Source organism: Diadema antillarum, unplaced genomic scaffold (genome assembly GCF_040938485.1).
Source record: "Diadema antillarum isolate AM-2024a unplaced genomic scaffold, OU_Dant_1.0 scf00000093, whole genome shotgun sequence".
Lineage (NCBI taxonomy): Eukaryota > Metazoa > Echinodermata > Echinoidea > Diadematoida > Diadematidae > Diadema > Diadema antillarum.
Genome location: NW_027270982.1, coordinates 995,164 through 1,018,164, shown reverse-complemented (window position 1 = coordinate 1,018,164; position 23,001 = coordinate 995,164). Strand labels below are relative to the sequence as shown.

At 39.2% G+C, this 23,001-nt stretch overlaps 1 protein-coding gene across 1 annotated transcript in view; it reads right to left on the bottom strand.

Moving 5' to 3' along the window:
* The window catches only part of LOC139718353 (coiled-coil and C2 domain-containing protein 1-like), a 38,055-nt gene extending 18,170 nt beyond the window's left edge, over positions 1-19,885 (bottom strand). Inside the window, exons 1-20 of the mRNA XM_071629829.1 lie at positions 19,741-19,885; positions 17,401-17,578; positions 16,478-16,581; positions 15,616-15,867; positions 15,081-15,209; positions 14,375-14,573; positions 13,571-13,686; positions 12,806-12,884; positions 12,047-12,282; positions 11,007-11,286; positions 10,097-10,227; positions 9,071-9,127; positions 8,180-8,320; positions 7,198-7,256; positions 5,808-5,924; positions 4,961-5,034; positions 3,482-3,531; positions 2,279-2,430; positions 1,559-1,649; positions 343-486 (exon numbers count right to left, since the gene is read on the bottom strand). Of these exons, the coding sequence (XP_071485930.1) occupies positions 343-486; positions 1,559-1,649; positions 2,279-2,430; positions 3,482-3,531; positions 4,961-5,034; positions 5,808-5,924; positions 7,198-7,256; positions 8,180-8,320; positions 9,071-9,127; positions 10,097-10,227; positions 11,007-11,286; positions 12,047-12,282; positions 12,806-12,884; positions 13,571-13,686; positions 14,375-14,573; positions 15,081-15,209; positions 15,616-15,867; positions 16,478-16,581; positions 17,401-17,578; positions 19,741-19,803 (2,652 nt within the window). The 5' untranslated portion in view covers positions 19,804-19,885. The remainder of the gene's footprint in view (positions 1-342; positions 487-1,558; positions 1,650-2,278; positions 2,431-3,481; positions 3,532-4,960; positions 5,035-5,807; positions 5,925-7,197; positions 7,257-8,179; positions 8,321-9,070; positions 9,128-10,096; positions 10,228-11,006; positions 11,287-12,046; positions 12,283-12,805; positions 12,885-13,570; positions 13,687-14,374; positions 14,574-15,080; positions 15,210-15,615; positions 15,868-16,477; positions 16,582-17,400; positions 17,579-19,740) is intronic.
* Between the last annotated feature and the right edge of the window lie 3,116 nt (positions 19,886-23,001).

The following is a 23,001-nucleotide window of genomic DNA, read 5'->3' as shown; positions in this document are numbered from 1 at the left end:
AAGTGAAAATTTTCGTGGTGTTACTATTTTTGCACGTTACCTGCAACCAGAAAGTAACATAAACATAAAAGCATGCTAATATTTTTGCTTGCCATGTGTTCCAGTGGTTGATGTCTTGATTCCATGGAATTACAGACATGTGAAACTTGACTTACACGGCCGAACGCGAAAAATTACTCACGGAAAAATATCCACTTTTACAGTAACATTTACACATTCAGTGTTTGCATATCTAGAGCATATCGCATATTGCAGATATGCACAGGTTGGAAAGAGTTCTAGGTTTAGGGTGGAAAAAGATACCGGGGTGGGGGGGGGGGGGGGAAACACATTGTATAAAACTAATGTCCAGCTCACTTTTCTCTGCACGCTGTCCACTATTAACCACTTCTCTTTGATGAAATCCTCCTTCATACCACTGAGGGGGTGATGGATCCGAATCTTGACCTCAATCTTACCGCCAATCTCTTTCCTGCCGTCCATCAACTATTAAAGTGAGTGAAGGAAGACAAGACACAGAATAGATGACAGGGAATTGGAATGTCGAGAAAATAGAAACTTCTATAATTAAATTGTGTGTGAATGTGATTACAAAAAAACTTTGTTTTGAACTGAATTGAACTGAGTTTATTTCCACATTTTAGCGGGCATGAAAACAACATTGGTCATACAAGGAAAAAAAAAAAATGCCAAACATACAAATGATAGTGGAGAAATCACAAAAAGTAAACAAGAGAGGTTTGTTCATAGTGATCCCCTAGATAAACTACTGTTTTGATTTACACACAAACATAGTAAATGAAATTCAAGTTAACCCGTTGAAGACGGTTTCATTTGCTACAACATGCATTTCCCACAGACACCTGCCCGAGTATACGCGGGACTCGTCCTCAATGGGTTAAAAAACAACACAATATGAGAGTAGAGAAAAAGGAAAAGAAAGAAATATCTAATATCAATCTCAAAAATTACACTGCGTTTCAAAGTTTACTGTAAAAACGAGGAATGTTCATGTGCATTTTAATTTTGAGAATTTCGCGAGTGCCAAACTTCGCAAAATTAAAATGCACGCGAAAGTTCTTGCCTACACAACATGCACTAGATGCCATTGGCAATTCGCGAACATTTTATGCCGCAAGAAAGCACGTCAGCTCCAATTCGCAAATTTTCATGCCGCGAATATATCGCGTATTACAGTAACAAACATAATTTATATATTCTTTTTGATAAAGTCTCTTGAATTGATTTGAACACTTACATGTACTACACTTAAACTGAATTGTAAAAAATACAAACTTGTGACATTTTAATACAATTGAATGGAGGATGGATATATGGTAATGGGCATTTCTAGCATAGTAATTACAAAATAAAGAATACAAAAACTCTGCCTATTACAGCATGTGGAAATTCTGAGCCTTAACCCGTTCCATATGGGAACCTGGTGGGATGCATATCAAGTCTGTGGGCATTTCAGAATTCAGTATGGAATGGGTTAAGAGAGCTAACAGATGGCAATCTATGTGCATGAGAGAGACAGCTGATGTTGATATCTTACCGGGACAGATTCGTGGATTTCGCACTTGCTCTCCAGGTCGGCAAGTTTCACACTGGCCGTTCCCAGCGTCTTGTGGCCACGAAGTAGGCCCCTGCATTGGAGAAAGAATAAGTACACTTAGGTACAGTTGTATGCACGCGACCAATCTTCACACAAAAAAGGGAGATTTCAGCTTTTCCATAGGCCCAAATTCAAAAAGGTGGTACAATTGAAACCTTGGCTTTAACCATGGACAATTTGTATGGAGCGCCAAGTGTCACACCGGCCTAATTCGTTACGAAATCAGTCATTTTGTGGTCATTTCGTTGACGAAACTTACACTTCCTTACCAATAACAAAATGATGATTTCGTTGATGAAATTATCATTTTGTTAAAATGTTGTCATTTTGTTACGAAATGACTGATTTCGTAACAAAATAGGCCATACATGTACGACACTTGGCGCTTTTTTAATTCGGGCCTTTGAGTTTAGAGTAAGTGTACCTCTGTGGGACTGGACAACGGAAAATTGATAAGGGAGTGCTGAAGTTCACCCACAGTGAATTGGGACCAATCACTCTGCATGTGTAGTTGCATGTGTGGTTGTGTGTGTGCTTGCAAAATCAAAACTACAGTGAAGACAATGGAAAAGTGGTTTTCAGGAACATTTATTTTCATACAGAGTCAGAACGCAGAAGATGATCATTATTTGCTATTAAACATTCATCACTTCAACTCACTTGCTGTAAACGACTTCCATTTTGAGAGCTTTCCGTTTAACCACTGAGCTGAACGCTCTGGAGCCGCGGCCTATGTCGACTGTAAAGGTGGAGTTGTAGGCAGGGTTCTCTGCACCTTTGGCCCATCCTGTCTTATGACCTTGAGGTTCGTCCTTGATGCGGGGAAAAAAGAAGATGGTATTCAAAGCAAAGTGTTTGTCCACACTTTTTCTTTGGTCCCACATGCCACTTTGTACAGCAGGTTGCAGGGGGGCTCTCTATTTCAATGACCCAATTTCAGTGTAGAACCCAAAGTAAGAAAACTATGATAAAATGAACAAGGCCTTTGACTCTTAGAACATAGTACATTCCCAAACCAGGTGCATAGTTTGCCTGTGGTGGCCCTCTTTTACACAGGAGTAACAATGACAGGTACATGTATCTGCCAGAGCTGGAGGCAGTGATTACAGCAGGACCGCCATTAGTCCTAATGCTGCAGAATGTAATAGTGGATACCATCATTTAACTTCATTTAGCATTGTTGGGATGGCCAGAACATTCTTATTGTCTACTGTCTATTAATATGGAGGCCCTTTTTTAATACAGCATCAAAGGGACCCTTGCAGAGACAGAAGAAATTGTATTCTCCTTTTGAGCTCTGCTACAAAATAATTTTGGGGCACGATCCATCCCTCCCCCTTACTAGAAAGTTTACTTCATATCAAAACAGATGCACTTAAAACCAATAGATTTTGTTTGAAAGCATCACTTGTGCTTTTAGTTTGCTCCCCTCCAGTTGACTATCAAGAAGTCCCCCCCCCCCCCCCCCCCCCCTCCCCACCATTAAAAAAAGAAGAATTGACACATGTGGCTCCACTGGCCACATTGAAAAGCACCTACAGAAGCATGCTCTTTTTATATTCATGACATAACTATATAAATGGACACACTTGGCACCTTTCATGAAAAGAGCATGCAAATGTTCTGTGTTTTCAGCATTTTTAGTTTTATCCCCAAATAAGCTTCAGATTTATCATTTAAACTCAGTATAATGCAGAAGCGAAGGCCTTTTTACTGAGGTTGGAGTACCGATGCATATATTTCTTTAAATAGCTAAAAAAACAACAACAACAAAACAGGCCTACTGAAAACAAATGACAAACAAATATCTAGCTCAACAAAGTTGATAGATATTGACTCCATGAAGTAGAGAGCAGAGCTTACCGATGGGTAAGGGAACTCTGCCTTGATGTATGTATCGATATCTTTGGCATCTTTGTCTGAAAACAAAAGCAAAGAATGATTGGAATGAATAGATGTAAGGTTTATGATTAGAAGCCTCATAGGCTCAATGTGCCACATCGTGACCAAAGTCAATGTCTCCATGTCATATTGCATTGGAACAGCATACTAACACCAATTCTAGCTATTAAAAAGTAACATTAGATTTAGGGGGAGAGCAAGACCAGTACTGCTTGAAGGCACTTTTTAACACTCTGGGAGGTCAAGTTTAGAAACTGTCAAGCTTTGCTGACTGAGCTGTGTGATGACATTTTAACCCTATTCCCACCGGGGGGGAGCCGCGGTTTCGCGTGATTATTCCGCAACGCGTGATGCTCTCGCCGCAACATTTTATGACTTTTTTCTTTCAAGTATCGCGCAACTTTTGAGACCAAATTTGTCACTCCTGGCCATACCGTTTTGAAGCCACGCCCCTTTGAAAAAAATATTGTCGACCCAAAAATTGCTCAAAAACGTGATTTTGTGTACAAATCAAATGTAAATTGTGTTTTTGCAATTAATTCATATAAAAGTAAATATTTTTACTTTCAATGGCTGATAATGATTTATTTTAGCCTGATTATGCTTTAAAAAGTTTCTGCGACAAATTTTGATGAAAAAAAACAACAAAAACAGAAAGTAAAAAAACAAAGAAATACATAAGAAATTTAATAAACAATAAAATACATAAGAAATAATTATGAAGCCAAATTTTTGCTTAAATATTATTGTTGAGGATATTGAAAAGAATATGTTCACCAAAACTTAGAAGTCTTGGAGCTTTATCTTTTTATTTATAGGCAAAAAAAATATTTTGCATACATTAGCATAAATTAATGAATATAAAATACATAAATTAAAATTTGAAAAATCTAACTATACTGTCTTGTAGATTACTTTGGCCTCTACCTCAGTACAAATTTTCGCGAGGATCGCGCAATCCACGACCGAGATCTGAAGGGGGGGCCAAAAAGGCCCCCCGGTGGTTTCAAGTCCCTCAAAAAACCAGGTGGGATTAGGGTTAAGCATGCCAAGAAACCTGTTTAATGTCAACAGAGACATTCTGAGGAGGCGTGAGTATGAAAAGAAACAGATTATGTTTAGCAAATCATCAAGTTTAGCTTGATTCTGGGTGCACATCTGTCCCTAGAATGGTCTGACCTCTGGAACTTGGCTGACTACCTGGAATCCATCCTGACCATTAAGCCCTTTCATCTCCACACCACTTTGAATGGATGCTAGCAGCTAAAAAATCAAGCAGATTGGTAGGAAAAAAAAACAAAAAAACAAATGCAAGAAAGGGAATGCACTATGAAATGTCTGTGTCATTGACCTGACATTACAAAAATCTAAGATAAAAAGGTGAAGCTTTTAGGAAAGTAATTTCCTTTAAAAAATGAAAATAAAAGAATTCCAGCTCACCACTAGGGCAGTGCAACATTGTTCCTTGTATAATAGTAATCTCTGCCTCTGAGTCCTTGATATCTGGGAACACTCTGGATGTGCAGGAAAAAAAAAAGGAGGAAAGAAGACAGCAAAGTAAATACTAGACTGGTTTGAAGGTTATCATATGCAGTCCACAAGCAAGAAGAAGAAGTAAATGGCCTAAATCCCCCGAATATGGTTGGTATGAGTTGCATCTGAATGTGTCAAATTTATCCATTTCTATTCCTTTTTCTTATTTCTATAACAGAGAATTTATGCTGGAAAAACTTAAAATAGCTAACAGGATTGCTACCATCAAAAAGACATGAAAACTAAACACATAAAAATGCAAAAAAGAAAAAAGGAGTCCATTTGTTTTTGTCACCTGCTTGATATGCCAACTATTTTTTGCATTGGGAAATAAGAGCAATATAAAAAAAAAAACACAACAGTACAAGAAACTTGAATTATTAGAGGAGGTGGTGTATTTCAAGATCTGAATCACGTTATAATCAGAGCTATCTGTGCGCAAATCAGGAGGCTGAGATTACTTGATGTTCTGCGAATAGTGCACCACATGTGTATAGATAATTCATACTGTGGGTTTAATGCATAGCTGCCACTGCACTCTGGAACTGAAAAATGTCATTGGCATTCTTTCAAGAATTCACATTCAAATCACATTTTCCAAGGTATCATGTGCACTGTCCCATTATTCTAATAACAAATGACAATCATTATTCTCATCTTTATTCCAGTATGATTTTTTCTCTCCTGCATAACGACTCAAAGTCATTAAAGGCAACTTGAAAACATAGTGGCACTGCTCTCCTTCATACTGTACCTCACGGAGGGAAGGGTCCTCTGCTCGTAGTGGTGCCGTGGGATGGGTTCCCCTCTCGATTGCTTGGACACCAGGACGTCCAGGTCTTGCTGGCAGTGCTCCTGGTACTCTTTGAACCTGCATTCAATCATCCAATCAGGGTGAGACCCCAGGCCTCATTTGGCAACTTTCAACTAATCACAACCTATAATACCTCAAGTCACCATGCCAGTACCCATGAGCTCTGAGCAAGTTAGTTCTTGCTATGGTAACCTCAGTTTACTCCAAGTGGTGATAACTCACTGAAGAAACAGTGTAATTTTACAATCTACAGTGCATTAAGAAGATTCTGCTCAGAGCACTGCACTAAAATGAGCTGCAATATGAAATATTATGCACATTATATCCATCGTTTGGGCTTTAAATCAAATTATATACCTCATTTCTAGAATCCTCTCATCTGATTGGTTAAAAGGGGAGTCATGAAAATAACTGTGCCCTATTTTTGAGTTACTGTGACCGGGGCCCGGGCACAGTTAGTAAATAGGTTTGGAGACAGTCGCGACCCAATACACATAGATCGCTCATAATTTATGTACGCACCAATGATACGATCGCCGCGCATTCGATCAGCGTGCTGTAAAAGAGACTAGTGGACTGGTTTGGAGACAGTCGCAACCCCGTTACTTTGTTACGGTAGTACACGTACACCATATGTACACATAGATGATCACTGTGTACGCACCAATGATACAACCGCCGCGCTGTCGATCAGCATTGATTACGAGAGCTGTAAAAGAGACTAGAATCTATATTTTCGGTATCTATATTTCGGAATCTATATTTTCGGTATATAAAACAAATAATGACTGCTTGATATTCGGGGTACAGTTAAAATTATGTAGGCCCTCGGTGATGTAAAAACCATAACCATGCCCTCAGCTTCGCTTCGGGCATAGTTACGGTTTTCACATCACCTTGGGTCCATAATTTTAACTGTGCCCCTCATAGCAGTCATTATTTGTATACTACCTATTTTCTCCAAAGAAGCCTGTGCAAAGTTAACAGGCACATTCTAAACCTTACATTCTTGTATGTTTGTATATTTTTAGTGAAGTTTGCAAAAGACCGCTTCGAAGCATTGACATACTGAAGTAAATTATGAAAACTGTTCATGACAACACAAAGACTGCCTTTGACTTTGCTGACAGAGCAGCAGCTTGTGCATGTTTACTGTACAACTGCACTCTCAAGTTATTGATTTGCATTTCACAGTGGCACATTAAATGACAGCATCTCCCGGAATGTCCATGGAAAAACGTGCAAACATCTCAATAAATCATTTCAACAATCAATTTGCGCTCTTCACGGTGGCTCCATATGACAGAAGGTGTAGAAATATTTTACTCACCGATTGACTGACTTTATGTTTCCAAGTTTGCCATAGATCTCAGCATTTTTGGCACAAATCTGAAAAAGACAAACCAAACATTCATATTCATAAAATGGCAAAAAAAAAAAGCCCCCAAAAATTGTTCTGGTAAAAAATTTTGAAAAAAATGTATTACCCATCATCAGGGTCACTTCATGCTGACAACCTCTGACACTAAAGTCACGAAAACTGCAAACAAAGTGATTTGACTGAAAAATATGAATTTGGTATTTGTCCAAGAATCATAAATTTGATATCTTCACTATATACCTCCTGCCCAAAAGAGAACATAAAAGATGTTTTGACATTTAAAACAAGTCCATATCTAGTAAAAATAGTATCTTCTCTTTTATTGAAATACAGAATTTACATTTTGTAAAAATCTCTTGATACACCATACACTTTGCTGCATCAAAAGTTCAAAGACGTTTTTCTGTGTTAGTGTGATGACCAACTTTCTTAAAATTACTATGATGGGGTTTGGGAAACAATGTGGTGCAAATTATCTATCCCTGGTTTACATACACTGTGTTTTAATACACAGAGTATGAATAACTGAATAGTGTTTTTTATTCATTTTAATTGTATGTACATGTATTTTTTTTCAATGATTACAGTTGTATATTATTTCCTGAAATTGAGTTATTTTTATGTATACTACTGCTGTTTTTTTATGGTTTTGTGCACCCTTCAGTAGAAAAGCAGTGTCTTCAGGGCATAGCTGAGCAGGGCAATCCAGACGTATCCTAGTTAACATGACGTATGATTATCATTTGTGTATTTTTTTCATGTTGATTTTATGCGATAAATAAAAATACAATACAACTCAAAGTTAGTAAGTCAGAATGGCCAAAAAAAGTGACTGCATTAAACATGTAGATAGTTTTGAATAAGTAAACAATAAACAAGTAAAGGAGCCTGGGGGTGAGGGGAGAGTTGGGGATGGTGGTAAGCTACTCACATCAATTTGTTTCTGAAGGGTTGCTATCAGTCTGCTGTAGATGTCTTGTGCATCACCAACTACCTCAAATCCTTCCACGGGTTCGGGGGAAGCCGGTGGCGACACGGAACTGACACTTTCTTCAACTGGCAGTTTGGGTATCTGAAGATCAACATAATGGGATATCTAGTTAATGCCGAGAGTGACAACATGCTTTGAACCTACCCATTTTTCCTAAAAGTGGAAGAAAGATTATTGACAAGTAACAGCTGATTCTTAAAGGAATCCAAAAAGAAGAATGAAAGGAGAAAAAAAAAATGCATGAAGAATTCCCAAAAGATGACTTCTTCAATTTTCCTTGAACATCTATTACATTTTGACCATGTCAAACTTGCAAGTATTGCCCTGTTGCGTGAAAAAAGAAAACATCATGAGACAATATGAAAAATTATAATAAGTACTGTAGATAGGTCCTACATGCTGAATTTTATGCTACTATTTTGAAAACTGAAGGAACATAATTTGATATGCTTTCTTATTCATACATGTAAGCTGTATGTCAGATATGAATGTCTATAAAACAGGGCCAAGGTAATGATAACCTTGACTCCGTGTGATTCTAGCTGTTTTAACCCGTTGAGGACGGTTTGATTTTGCTACAACACGCATTTCCCATAGACGCTTGCCCGAGTATACTCGGGACTTGTCATCAACGGGTTAAAATAGGGTCAGAGTACTCTGTGTCACGGCACTGTTTATTCTGTATTGCTATAACCCAACGTATTGTTTCACACTGAACTTAAACTGATATCAAACCAAAATGAAGACAGGAATGAGCCGGGATTGTAGACAGATGGACAGAGACTCTAGGAGGAAGCAATGGAAATTAAAATGCTTACGGTCCCAACTTACCGATGCCATATTCACTGGTAGCCCTCCTTCAGCGGCAGCTAGCATGGGCTCTATTTCCTGGGGGGGGGGGGGGGGGGGGGGGAGGAGAGGGAAGAGGTAATCAGGAGGGGGGGAGGATGAAGCGAGGGGAGAGAAAGATGTCACACATGACTTGCAAATTGCAGACAATCACAAGGTATATTAAAGCCATGTGTGTGATTCGTGGAATGATTTTTCACTCTGTACATCATTGCAGGACTACGCTCTTTCACAACATTTGGCTGTTTTAGTAGTCAGATCTAATTTCTGATCAGGCCCTGAGTTTAACAACAAAAGAAAGTAAGTGCAAAATTGATTAAGAACTAGAAAAGCACTCTGAGAGCACAGACCTCCGCCAAGCAGCTACTTTCCACCAATGATATTGCTCTTCCCTAAGAGATTTTTCTCCTCTCCACCACTGGGGAAAAGTTCTTCGGGCTCTTCCATAGAGATCAGTTGATTTCCACCCATAGGTATACATGCTGAAAAATCGCCCGATTTCCCAATATAGAAGCCTTTGTTATGTCATAAACCCCTCAGCTGCACGGCACGCCTCAGCCTAGCAGAAACTAGAGCATGCATTTTAGTGCGCGTTTGAAAACCTAAAAAATGCGCATCTTGAACTCCCAAGTTCATTGACCCTACCCGTCAAAATATCAAAAATCTTTCATAAATACAAAAAAAGAAATAATCGGATCACTACCAAAATTTAATCATTTGTTACTTGTGTCATTCTCAACCCTTCCGGTAAGTTTCATTCAAATCCGTTGACTATTTTTTGAGTTATTTTGCACACGGACAAACAAACAAACAAACAAACAAACCAACAGTAACGAAAACATAACCTCCTCCCTTGGAGGAGGTAATATTCATCGCTACCCATGCAGAGGGTGCCTTAGCTTATTTATCATGTTAAGGGGGAGGGGGAGGGGCACTTCACACTAATCTGCACCGAATGTGCCCCACTCAGGCAAGCCCGAGTGATTGAAGGTGGCACTCCACACATACCTTTGCTATCTTCAGAAGCCGCTTTGCCTCGTACATGTCACCTTTCCGCTTGGCGGCCAGGGCCAGCAACTTGAACTGTGCAATCTTGCTCTTCAGAATGGCAATGTTTCTCTGATTCATGCTCTCCTTGGCTGGGGTCCACATGGCAATTGAGAAGAAGCATACGGCAAAGAAAAAGAGGAAGAGAGCATAAAATTTCACTCCTTGAAATCTACCAAACTTGTCTGCCAACTTCAACTCTTCTGTAATTTCCTTCTTGCTAATGGCAATCCATCAACTCATAATAATAAAAATGAGAAAGATAAGAGAAGTCCAATGTAATGTCTAGCATCATGGATTTACACTGAACTGCAATTTCTTGGAAACAAATATGTCTACGATGGCTGAATTAGAAAAACACATGTATTTATTAGAACCTTTTATTTACGAGATATCAATGTCTTGCCACTTGGCAATCAAACCTTTTCATGGGCTTGTGTACTGACCTCGAATTTGAGAATCTAGTGTATTGACATTACACATTACAAATCATCCTCATACCCAAACAAATCCCAAAAAACAAACAAACAATAATAATCAATGAAGGCTTAAGCTACATTTATACCAAATCCAGCAAGGGTCATGGAACAGGGCTTTTGTTATGGTGCGCCAAAAGGAACAATGTCTGCTCTGGTTCTGTTACAATATCACTTCCCCGCTGATACTTTTGTTACAAGATCAATCTTCTACTTTCGATTTTGTTGTTCTTGATTTTTGACATAAGAATAACAATTTGGGTGATTTTGTACTGAATTAGATTCTTTTTTAACAGAACCTGACATGGTTCCTTTTGGCGTACTATAGCAATAACCCCGTCCATTGCCCGTAACATGCTCTGTGTAAACATGCCATTAGTCTTCTGCTGTCTCACCTGATTGGGGTCTCTTTGCGGACACAGAGTTCTCAGGTCTCTGCTGCCGGCTGCTGGCCTGATGAGATGCCCCGGTCCCCTGACCACTGGGTCCCCCAGCAGCAGGTGGCCTGGCAGCCACTGGTGCAGAGGCCCCACCCGCCACCGTGTGGACCACTTGGGGCGGGGCTTGCTCGCCGCCGGACTGGGATGGGAAGGGGGGAAATTCCGGTAGGGCTGCCAGCTCGGACAGATCCACTGGCTTGCCCAGTTTCTGCTTCCGGATTGCATCATCATATTGCTGCACAGGTGCGATGAGAGTGAGAGAAAACTTTGAGATTGACGAAGCTTAGCTTTTATCATCTACATTGTAGTAACAAAGTTTGTGTTTGTGCAGACAGCCTTTATTTACACCTCGGAAAATTTGCATCTCCTCCTACTCGTTTCATGTTTTGAAATCATTTTAACTACAGACCACTAATTGCATCCTTTTCAGTACCTTCGAAGTAGCCAGAAAAGAAAAAAAAAATTAAAGGCACATGGTCCCGGTGGTTTAGTCAAATGTGTACGTGGGCGCACGGCGCAAGTTTCCTATAGAGACCTACGCTATCGACTCCTCTTAAGCACTTATGCTGTGACCCATTTCCTCGAGTCCGAAGAAGTCCGATCCACTCTAGTTAGTGGTCCGATCACAGGTCGGTTCATGATTCAGCTGAGGGGGATGACAGCGTTAGCAAACTTCTTTTGTGATGTCATAATAAGAAGCACACATGCACGCACCCTGGCATTACTACAGACTGCGTGATGCGCAGAGAAGACAACGAAGGCAACATTACCTAGCAAGACCTAAGAGCTTTACTCTTGATGACAGCTCAACTTTGGCAATCTTTGTATCAATGCTAGCAGTGATTGGCAGTATCGTCCAACAGCGCCCTCTACACTACTGGGACTATTTGCCTTTAAATATGTGAGCAAAGGATATACAAATAAACATACATTTGTTTCTTTATCTAGATGTCATATCCTCTCAACACATGTATATGTATGGCACTGTTACCCACCTTCACTATCCTGCCGATTCTGCGCGCCTTGGAGTCGTTCTGCGCCTCCTTGGCTTGCTGGGCCATGCTGCTGTACCTCTCTCTCCTCTGCAGCATAGCTTCAAGGTCTGTTTTAGGCTGGGCATACCCCCCTCCTCCTCCTCCACCTCCTTCAGCGGGTGGGCGGGGTGCTGCTACTGGAGCTTGAGAGGGCGGGGCTTGGCCTGGGGCTGGGGCCGAAGCATTGGTCTTGGGAGCTGCATTAGATGTTGAGACAATTGAAGTCAACAAAAAAAGAGCATTTTAGTTTAGTAGCTACAACTGTACATAATATCTATACATACATGTAGTATAATTAATCCATATATTTCTTACATAACAAATAAAAGCGGGGAGGTCGGAGGCAAGAACACATGTGGTAGAGAAGAAGATGAAAAGCACAAGCGAAGGGAATTGAATATTCTCCATCCTTATGTAGCTGCTCTCCTTTGATGATCCCAAAATTACACATTCAAAAAAAAAAAAAATAATAATCTTTAATCCTTTGCCCATTGGAGAAAGGTGTGGCATGCATTTGACCCTTGGGAAGCACCATATCTGAATGGCACTTAATGTAAGAAAAAAAACCACAAACACAAACAAACAAACAAACAAACAAAAAACAAAAATCATATGTTTTATGCCTAGTAGTATTCACAAACCAAATAGCCTATTTAAGAAAACCAAAGGAGTCTGTTTTGAAGGGGAGGCTGTCAATCTTCATCACCCTGTGAGCCTTACCTGATGGAGGGGGTGGAGGCATATCACTAAGGTCAACTTCTTCTCCCGCTTCTACAGCACCGATCACTGCTTCAAATTGCTGGAGTGAAAAAAGGATGAACAATAGACAGACAACCATTATATTTGCCTGTCAAAACCATACACAGAGCCAAAGAATCCAGACAGTGGGTAGAAATCCATTCATTGCCGATTTTGTACTGCCTGCAGAATGCAGTATGGCACCCATCAAATGTTACGACAATATGTGTCACAACCTCAATACCTTATTATTCTAAATGGGACACACTCCCCTCAATGTGAAGGCTAATAGTTCTAGATCACAACACAACAGTGTAAGAATATGGTAGAATACAGCTTACTGCCAAAAAACTTACCAAAACAAAAATGAAAAAACTGGGGAGTGTACATTTACTCATATTAAGTGGCAGAGAAACTGAATTTCAGTATCATCTATTCTTGTTACAAAGACAAACAAACACAAAATACCCTGATTGTGAGATTTCCCCATACTGTAAAAGTGAATATTTTCACATATTTCGCACCATGTATAACTAGCATGAAAATACAAGCATCCAATATTTTTGCTTGCTCTATGTAGAACAGACTCATATTTTGATTCCACAATATTGAAAATACACAAAATTCTCCTTACCCAGCCAAGCATGAAAAAATCATTCCTGCAAAAGTTTCTACTCTTACAGTATGGTGTAAAAGCAGTAGTAAAGTTGGGTTGCACAACTGGATAACTGAAGACCTCTGGCTCACCTTGGAAATCTTCAGGTATTCTGCAGCTGTAGCCATGTCGTTTGCCCTCTTGGCTAGTACAGCGGCCATCTTGTATTGGTCTCGTCGCACACACAGCATCTGCTGCAGTGACTCATCTGAAGGGTAGGAATAATTTTGAGGCATGCGAATACCTGTAGTCTCATTCTGGGCAGAAAAGTGGAATTTTTCTGACCTTGAACAACTACTTGAACACAATAACACACCTTGTTCAAAACTGCCAGTTACTTTGACAGAAAGAATAAACTCAGATGAACAGGGTAGGGGAAATTCATGAGAATCAGAAGAAATAATTTTAAGGCTGATTTCCACATATTTTGATATTTCATATCAAAGTTTCATTTTGAACTTGAACATGCTTTTCCTAAAATTTGCATAATGGACAATTTAGGATTGTGACCTTACTCAAAACTCAACTAACACAAAATCTTTCTTCCTTTAGTAAAGTCATCAATTTCTACTTCATTTAAAAAAACAAACAAACAACAAACAAACAAAACACTAGCATTTCACCCTTAAGTATAAATGATATCTCATATTCATTTTTTATTTTTACGTGAAAGAATGATCAGTACTTCAGAAAGCACACATACACACTCAAACACAAACACACACACACACACAAGGGAAAAGAAAACACTGTTTACCAAAAACATTTAGTTTCAGGCTCACTGGGAGATGGACTCTGGCAACATTTTGTTTGTTTTGCAATGCAAAGACAAGTCCTTTATTTCTGTTAATGTCCCCATCTAAAGTCACTTGCAAATACTGGCAGTTCAGGCATACCTCTCTGCTTAGACTGAGACGGAGATGGTTCCGCTTGTTCACGAGCAGAGGTTGGCTGACTTGCAGCTGGTGCAGGCACGTTTTCCTGGGGTGGAGGTTGGGCATCCTCTGCCTGCTTTGGCACGTAGACTTCGGGAGGAATCTCATCTTTATTCACTGGTTTGCCCAGCTTCACTTTCTTCTGCATGTCTTGAAGTATCTGATGGAGCATGCCAAACAGCAAATCATCATTCTTTTCTTTCACTTTTCTTTACCTGATTTAATATACTTACCAAAACATTAATTTTTTCTCTGGTCAAACATCAAACTTACAAAGCAACCTTTTTTTTTTTTTGTTGCTTCTGTTTTTAATAGAATGTTTTAATGTAATTCTGAAAAAAAAACAAAAAACCTTGAACTTTTGATGCAACTTGAGCCTCTCTCTTTCTTCACCATTCTCTATCCAATAATGCCAATATGAAAATAAGTAGGTAATGCACTTAACCCATAACAGACGAGTCCCAAGTATACTCGGGCAAGTGTCAATGGGAAATGCATGTTGTAGCAAAATCAGCCCATCTTCAAAAATTATCCCAAACATGTTTAAGCTATTTTCACCTACACATCCCTTTCTAGCAGTAAAAGTAGTGCATCAATACTGCAAGAGGTCTCCAATTTCATTCGCTGTAAAGATAATGTTGAAAATATCTAAATGACGCAAACTTGCCTTCAGCTGTCGCTTGTACCTTCTGACCTTTGACCCTTCCTCTGCCCTCTCTGCGCTGGCAATGGCCTGTTGGTAGCATCCTGTACGGTGCTGGAGTAGAGATGCCAGATCCGTAGGTTCACCAGCAGTCTGATCATAGTGGCAGAAAATATCACAGTGTACATAAAATATAAGTAGAGTACAGTGAAAATTTCACTACACTTTAAAGGCAACTCTAACCGACAGATAGAGTTGAAACAAACAGAACAGTTGTTACTTTCAATAAGTTGAAAATAAATTAATTGAAAATAACAAAGTTATGAAATGTTTAGATAGTTACAGGTTTCAGAACACTTTTTGTTTTCATCTATAAAGCTTTGTATGATTTCTTTGCATTGCTTGAGGGTCTAAAGTTGTGTGTATATGTGTGCATTCATTAGAAATGTATTGTTATATTGCAGTAGCTGAAGTAGGGGACTTATTTGACTAGCATGGGACCAACATACAACAGGGTGTGTATCAACCAGGGGTATATGCGTAGCTTTGCAGGGCTTACACCTGGACTTGGTCCTGCAGGTACTGGTTTTCTCGCTGGGGAAGGACTCCTCCTTGTGCTAGCAGGCTCTGGCGCTAGGCCTGGAACAGTGTCGGGCTTTGGGCTTGGAGCAGGTCTTGGTTTAGGGCTGGGTGTTTGGCCGACGGCGGTACGTGGACCAGGACTTGGCGTTCTTGGAGTTGCTTTTGAGGCTGGAACATTCAGACTAGGTGGCGGTTTCTCAGGGCTGCCACTTATACCAGCAAGTTCTGCCTACAGGTTGAATGAAAATTGACTTTGGAAAGCTCACCCAAGTAAAGGTACAAGATGACAAATGAATCACATCTATATGAAATCTTTTGAAGGGTATGGGTGTTGCAGGACACATTTTCCCATAATGTCTGTTCCAGTATACCAAGGAACGACTCAATACACGCAAATGAGAGATTTACTCAGAAGCTCAAATAAGAAAATGTGAGAAGACTCTGGCAAAGACAACAGCAAGTAGTGTGTATATAGGATTATAATATCTTCTCCCCCCCCCCTTAAAAAAATAAATAAATAAGGCAATTGTCTTTCAAAAGGCCTGTAGGAACACTTTAAATAATGATGGTAACACAAAATTATTTTTCTCAGTGCGATGAAAATACTTTAATGTGCCAGGTTCATCACTATAATGGTTGATGAGAAGACATCATCAGCTTATTTTGTGAGGGATGATTTAATCTACATCTGTAAAACACACAAAATGGTTCAGGACTTTAATGCCAATACATACACAGCCTTCTGCCAAAACTTCTGTAAATATCTGATTTTTTTCTCTGTCAAAATACCATAAATATGATGCAACGCTGACATTATTTGACATGCTTTGAAAACGCACCAATAAATCCTCATCGTCAAGGTCATCATCATCATCATCATCTGCCTCGTCGACGTCTTTCATCGCTTCGTTGGCCATCATAGCTATCTGTTGCATTGGGTCAACTTGGAAGGGGAAAGAAAAGTTTGAAGAATTCACAGCAATGTGACACAGAGATGAAACAAAATTTTCAGACACTACATTGTATTTTTCTTCAAACTGATAAATTCAGGAAAAAGGTAGTCAAAAAGCAACATTGTACAGTTGTACATGAAGTCAGTAATCAGTTCCTTTGCAATAAGCTGGTCTACTTAAAATATTTTCAAATTTATAAATATTTTTCCTCTGAGGACCTAGATCCTCTATGGTATGCTCTCGTAGTCTACCCATTAATGCATTTCAACATTCGGAATAAGGGTTGCATGCATGAGCTGTTGCTAAATCTGGCATGTCTTGCGGCTGTAAGAAACATCTCTTGATACATATTAAAAGATAAATACATCAAGTACTTTAAAATGTTTGAAACTGTATTCAAACCAATTTTTCGTGAAAATAAAGTAGGCATAAAAGATTATAAACTCGGATAGCAATTTTTCCTACAACAAATACAAAACAAACAAGTCTGACAGTAATCACAGTTTTAGGATGGGTGATACATTCCAAATAAAGTTTAGCACCATGCTTCAGAATGGAAGAGTTTTATATTTTGAAATACATGTACAGTTATGGGCTTTTAAAGACAGCTGACAAGAAACAGTTGCGACAGACATGAAATGGAACAAACTCCTATTTCATCAACAAGACAGGAGGTTGATTTACAGCTGTATTCATCATCTAACTTGGGTACTGGTAGATGTTTTCTGAGCAACCATTCATCTGCTTGTCTGCTGCTGTAAGGCCTTCTCTCTCTATAAAAAAAAAAAGGGTAATTCTATCATAGTTACCAGCAGGTTTAGCAGGAGCAGGCCTCTGTTGGCGCCGAGCAGGTCTTGCATTACCCCCGTCATCGTCATCCTCGTCCAAGAGGGCAGCCAGCTCCGCCTCCAAAACATCGTCAGAGACGTGGAAGTCATCTTTCACTGCAAACTCCGAGAGGTCTGGCATCCCAAACATGTCTACATTCTGTGATGACAAAGTGCATTTGAAAAGTAAGCTGCCTGAGTTATCATGTAATGACATGTCAGGAAATACAGCCATGGAGATCTATGAAAGACAATCTTTATCCAAACATTTACCTCAAACTTCAGACTGCCCACAACACAGGAAGACCTTAACCCATTGAGGATGCACTGGTTTTGCTACAACAAGCATTTCCCATAGACACTTGCCCGAGCATACTCAGGACTTGTCCTCAACAGGTTAAAGGGGGAAGCCCTTGCCCCCCCCCCCCCCCCCCTTGTACCCCAGCCCTGCTGCAAAGGTGAATAATGGAAACAATATCATATTGATCCTGAATTACTTTCAAGAAGTCCTCTATACCAATGAGACTGCATAGGCCTACTTGTGTCATGTCACAAGAGAGTCCTTTGGCACTGTAATTCCATTTGTGAGGCATAGTCTGGTGAAGACATGTGACCATTTCCAAGCAGGGTGACTGACACAAAAGTTTACATAGCATTTTTATAACAGAAACATATTTTTGCAGCTTCTTAACTCTTATATTTATACAATATAACATTTATAGCAGAGTCAGAGTCAGAGAGTCTTAGTAATACATATTTCTGTTCTTTCAACATGGCAACTGGCAATTTCATTTACCAAAACAGGTAGATCCTACAAATCAATAGCTATACAGATCAATGTCAATGATATAGCCAGGGAGGTGAGGCTTACCTGATTTTCTACAGCTTTGATCAACCCAAGGCAATGTTAATGAGCATAAACCTAAACATGCATATTAATTTTCTCTTTCTACTTGTACACTGAAGGCTCCTGTGTCACAACTATGCATTTATTTAAGAACCTTACAAATGTAACCACTATCGCGTCATAGTCCTCAATGCTTTTTCGTGAGTCACATTCATTAACGACAACAAAGTATAGGCTCTAGGTCTGTAATAAATATATATTTTTTTTCAATCACAGTGTTATACTGCAGTACCATGTACCGCCTGCAATTGTACCATGCAGTAGGATACCTTCAACCAAAACAGTTCAACATAATCACATTAATTTACTTACGTATCGGGCACCGGTACTAAACTAGTGAGTATGGTAAGGGTACCACCTATCGGCAGGGTACCTTGACATCGGCACCCTGCGTATAATGGCTGTTTGCGTACACATTGTAGAACGAAAAGGTATGCGTGGAATCCAGTGCCATTAATTAGCTATGAAAACAATAAAAACAAAGAAACGAAAATCAAACTCATAAACAAACTAACAAACCAAACTAAACACATTTCAGCTGCACATCTGCTTAGTATAACGACGCATGGTTGTGAAATTCATGTGTATTAGTTGTACCTATGTTAATGGAGGGAGGGGGTGCCGATCGTGAGGTCACCCTTTTAAGCTGCGCGAAGAAAATGGAACGCATGCACTAAAATTGCGTTATTTAAAAACGGAGATTTAGAATTAACGAGATGGTCATGACATTCAAAACTGCAGTGCAGTGTTTATGGTAAATTTGAGATAAGAATTAGGCGAATTCGTTTTACACTTTTAGAATAAACAAGCTGCCTAACGTTACAGATCCTTTTGACACTTACGTGATGATAGGTGGTACGTACCATAATTAAATCATATATGGCTCAAAAAGAACACACAGGTAAGAATGAATAAGTGGCACAAACAGTAGTAGATGCAGTGTACCACTGTCACTCGGGCACTGTCACTGATCTGAAAATACTTGTGGGATATTAAACATGATTATGATGAGTCACATGTATGATTTTAGGTACCAGGTACGTCTTAAATGTTAGGCCTAAAATTGCGAAGCTGCTATCGATGTCAAACACATTTAACTAATCGAGAGGGCTCACTAGCTAATATTCTGGAATGCCCATACATAGACGTTGAGGAATAGATGATTAGTGGACCTTTTTGTGGACTAATGTTAGTCACAATTTTTGGAGCTTGGCTAAATGGAGAGCTCCTGTAGTCTGTCTGTATGTACCGGCGCATACCATCGCACATACATCCCACATTATGGCGAGCTAGTGACGGGGAGCGCAGTGCAGTACACACATGTAGCTCCCGATCCCGGGTTGACTGTACAATATTCAATGGAGATGCGAAGGAAAAATCTTTCGACATTTACTATGTTCGTTACGTAGGCCTACCTGCTTTCTGACTTGATCTGATTTAGGTGGGTTGCTTCCACTTTTCTTCCCTCTCCCAAACATGTCGACCAACTCGAGTGTCACCACAAATCGGAAATATTGTCAGCAAAATAATAAAATACAGGCTCTAGCTCTGTATTTAGGCGACGACGTCGTTACACTGCCCATCCCATCGGCCCATCTCCCGCATGTATTTTAAATGCATACGTCATGCACACACGATACGCGCGAGTCGTACTTGGTTGTAATGTGTATTACATTCGTGGGTTGTGTGAATTTATTTCGTATCAGAGATGTGAATAGCAAGATCACGACGCTACCTTTCATACTGTGTACTTGTAAGAAAATCAAAAATGTACCAAATTTCGTTGTTTTCACGCCCTTTCGAAATGAAACCTGAAATTGTGAAAACCGTTTGGGTTTTGTGTTCTACTGGATCTCGTAGACTATAAACAGTTTGTTTATGATTTCATGTTCTTGTTTTTGTTTTTGTTTTTGTTTTTGTTTTTTTTTTTTCGTTAGGCCTATGTCCTAACTTTTTAAATGGGTGGCCCCATAAACTCTGAGGCCGGGGTGAAACCTTTGGGCCAAGTCGGGTACTTAGTACATTGAAGTCGCAAGCTTCTACATTGACAAGCTGTGAAAATATTTCCTGGCGACAGAATGGCGTGTTCACAGATCTCTCTTTCATGCTTCTGTGCCCAATTTCCCCTTATAATTTCTCTTTGACCTTCACTGGCATGTGTTGTAATGTCTTTGTCTTCCATCTTTCCTTCTTTCTCCTTCTTCTTCTCCTTCTTTTTATCACGTTATTTTTGTTCACATGAAGGGTCAATGAGAAGGGTCTGTGCCGCAACATTATTTCATCTTAAAGGTACTAGTTGCAATGATTAGCAAGAGATTATCAAAGCAGAGGGGTGCAATAGATAATAGTATTATATAATAACATACAATTCCAATTACAGTGATGGTACCGAGCTTCATGTTTGCTTATTCATTGAAAGCAAATGTTCGTTCTCCTTAAAATTCTCCGTAAAATAGGTGGCAGGTTCGAATCCCGCTGGTTCTTTTTTTTTCTCCAGAAATAACATGTTTGTTAAATAAATATCAGTAGTTGAGATCTTACACATTAATTTTTGTACTGAGGTAGACAAAATTAATGAAATAATGTAAGCAAATTGAAGACAGAATGCTGCGTGGAAAGCAATCTTTACTGGGTTTCTGAAGGAAGCATTTCGTCATAATTTAGTTTAGCTGATCTGCATGAATTCAGTGAAATGACAAAAAAAAAAATATTAGAACTCTAGTATCTGCGTCTTTCTTTGTCGCAAAGCCTGAAAGGTCTTTACAATGGATGAAAGAAATGATGACACGTTTTTCATATACGACTACATATACATATGGTATTGGATATACGTGACGAAATGAATAGACTGCAAACGTCTTCGACATTTTCTTTTTGTTTCGATATAAAAGAATTATATAGACGTTTGAGTAAAACTGGCAAGTATTTGTCTATACATTGTGAAATGTACAGCACTTTCTTGTATGTTTTCAATTACAAATATCTTACTTGAACTGCATGTTGATCATATTCATGAAATAAGATTATATGGAAGCTGGCTCGGGGTTTGAAAATTAATTTTGTGTAAAATGATATGAGCATAATTATATACATATAAATATTGTCAAAATATGCATTATTCTTTTTTTTCATGAGCCATTTGGCTAGAAATACAGAATAAAAATGAATGGAAAGACTACACGCTGTATGAGTATAGGGTAATGATTCTGCATGGTATAGATTGATGTCTGCATGTGACATGATATTATAATTATTTGCAATTCACTGTAAATTAAGTTGTAATGTCATGAACGCCGCCGTGACTCACTAACCGTAATCCAGCTCGTAAGCCGTATCCTATTTTATTCATTTCATCGATCGTGTTTGTGTTCTGGTATAAGATTTTTGAAAAATAAGTGAACTTTGAATTATCATAATAGTAGTATTCTTGTTACATGGTAAGCAAAGCATAACATTTCAGAAAAGGGGCTGAGAGAGAGGAAAACAAAATTGTTAATTTTATATTCCCCCTCTCTATGCATTGAATTAACAAACAAATCTGCTTTGATACTATGGAAATAATAATACAATGTTTACAAATGTGTCTGTGTGTGCGTGCGTGTGTCTGTGTGTGTGTGATATGAAATCTTTACAACGATGCGTATATTATCTTTAAAGCAAAAGATATTGTATTTTTAAAGAAAAAAGTTACTCATTCACTTGACGTTTTAGTACGAAACATGTTCAGGTGCTTTTTCATTGTCGCATTTAAATAATCATTTCTGGAAAATTCCTTTTAAGTGGTTATTCATAACGTTCTACTGATATGACGCTAAAAATTGGGCACAAACGGAATTAGGCTGAATAATTTTTAACAACTCGCACATTTTTGAACGGATTATCCTATTTCCTCAACCTATCAATATCTCTCTGCCTTCACTCAATCCACATTACAACTTTGCAGAAACTTCCGCTTTTATAATTTACACGGTAGAGTGACAAAGCGCAATTCCGATTCCATCCATGATACATAGGTTAGGTCCTCGTTGATTGGCCCCGCTCTTCCATTTGAGTTAACTGGAATGTGGATTTCTAATGGCGCCTCCTGTACAAACAAGGTTACGTCCACGACATGCATTAGCATCACTTTGGGCGTAGCAGAAGCTTGTGTCTCTCTTCCGGTCTATGACTTGACAACCATGTGGTCAGCACCACGGGGTAAGTACCACACTATGCCTAGTCTAATATTCATAATCCTCTCTCTCTTTTTTTCTTTTTGTCAGGGGAACACGATGATCAAAACCGAACTGATTTGACAGCTAACACTGCTCAGGTCTACTTTACGTTCTAAAACTTTTAAGTTCTAAAACTTTTGTCACTCTTCGTGTAACCTTTTTTACATTATCTCTTTGAAGCTGAAACACACATAGTTGAGTTCGTGGGATGAACGAATGTTTCACAAACGTAGTTGTGCCTAAACATTCTACACTAACTTTAAATAAAGGCAGCAGGGTGATGGAGCGAACAATGTATGAATCGGGAATCGATATTTCCTCCTCTTCTCTCAAGATAGGCCGGGCCCTTCCCCGTCTCAACAGATCATTTTGCAGATGACGCACTAAGCCGATACGCGAATAGGAAGAAATCGATCGTGCTGCCTAAGAAGTATTCAGTATCGATTGCTTCTTGAGGACCAT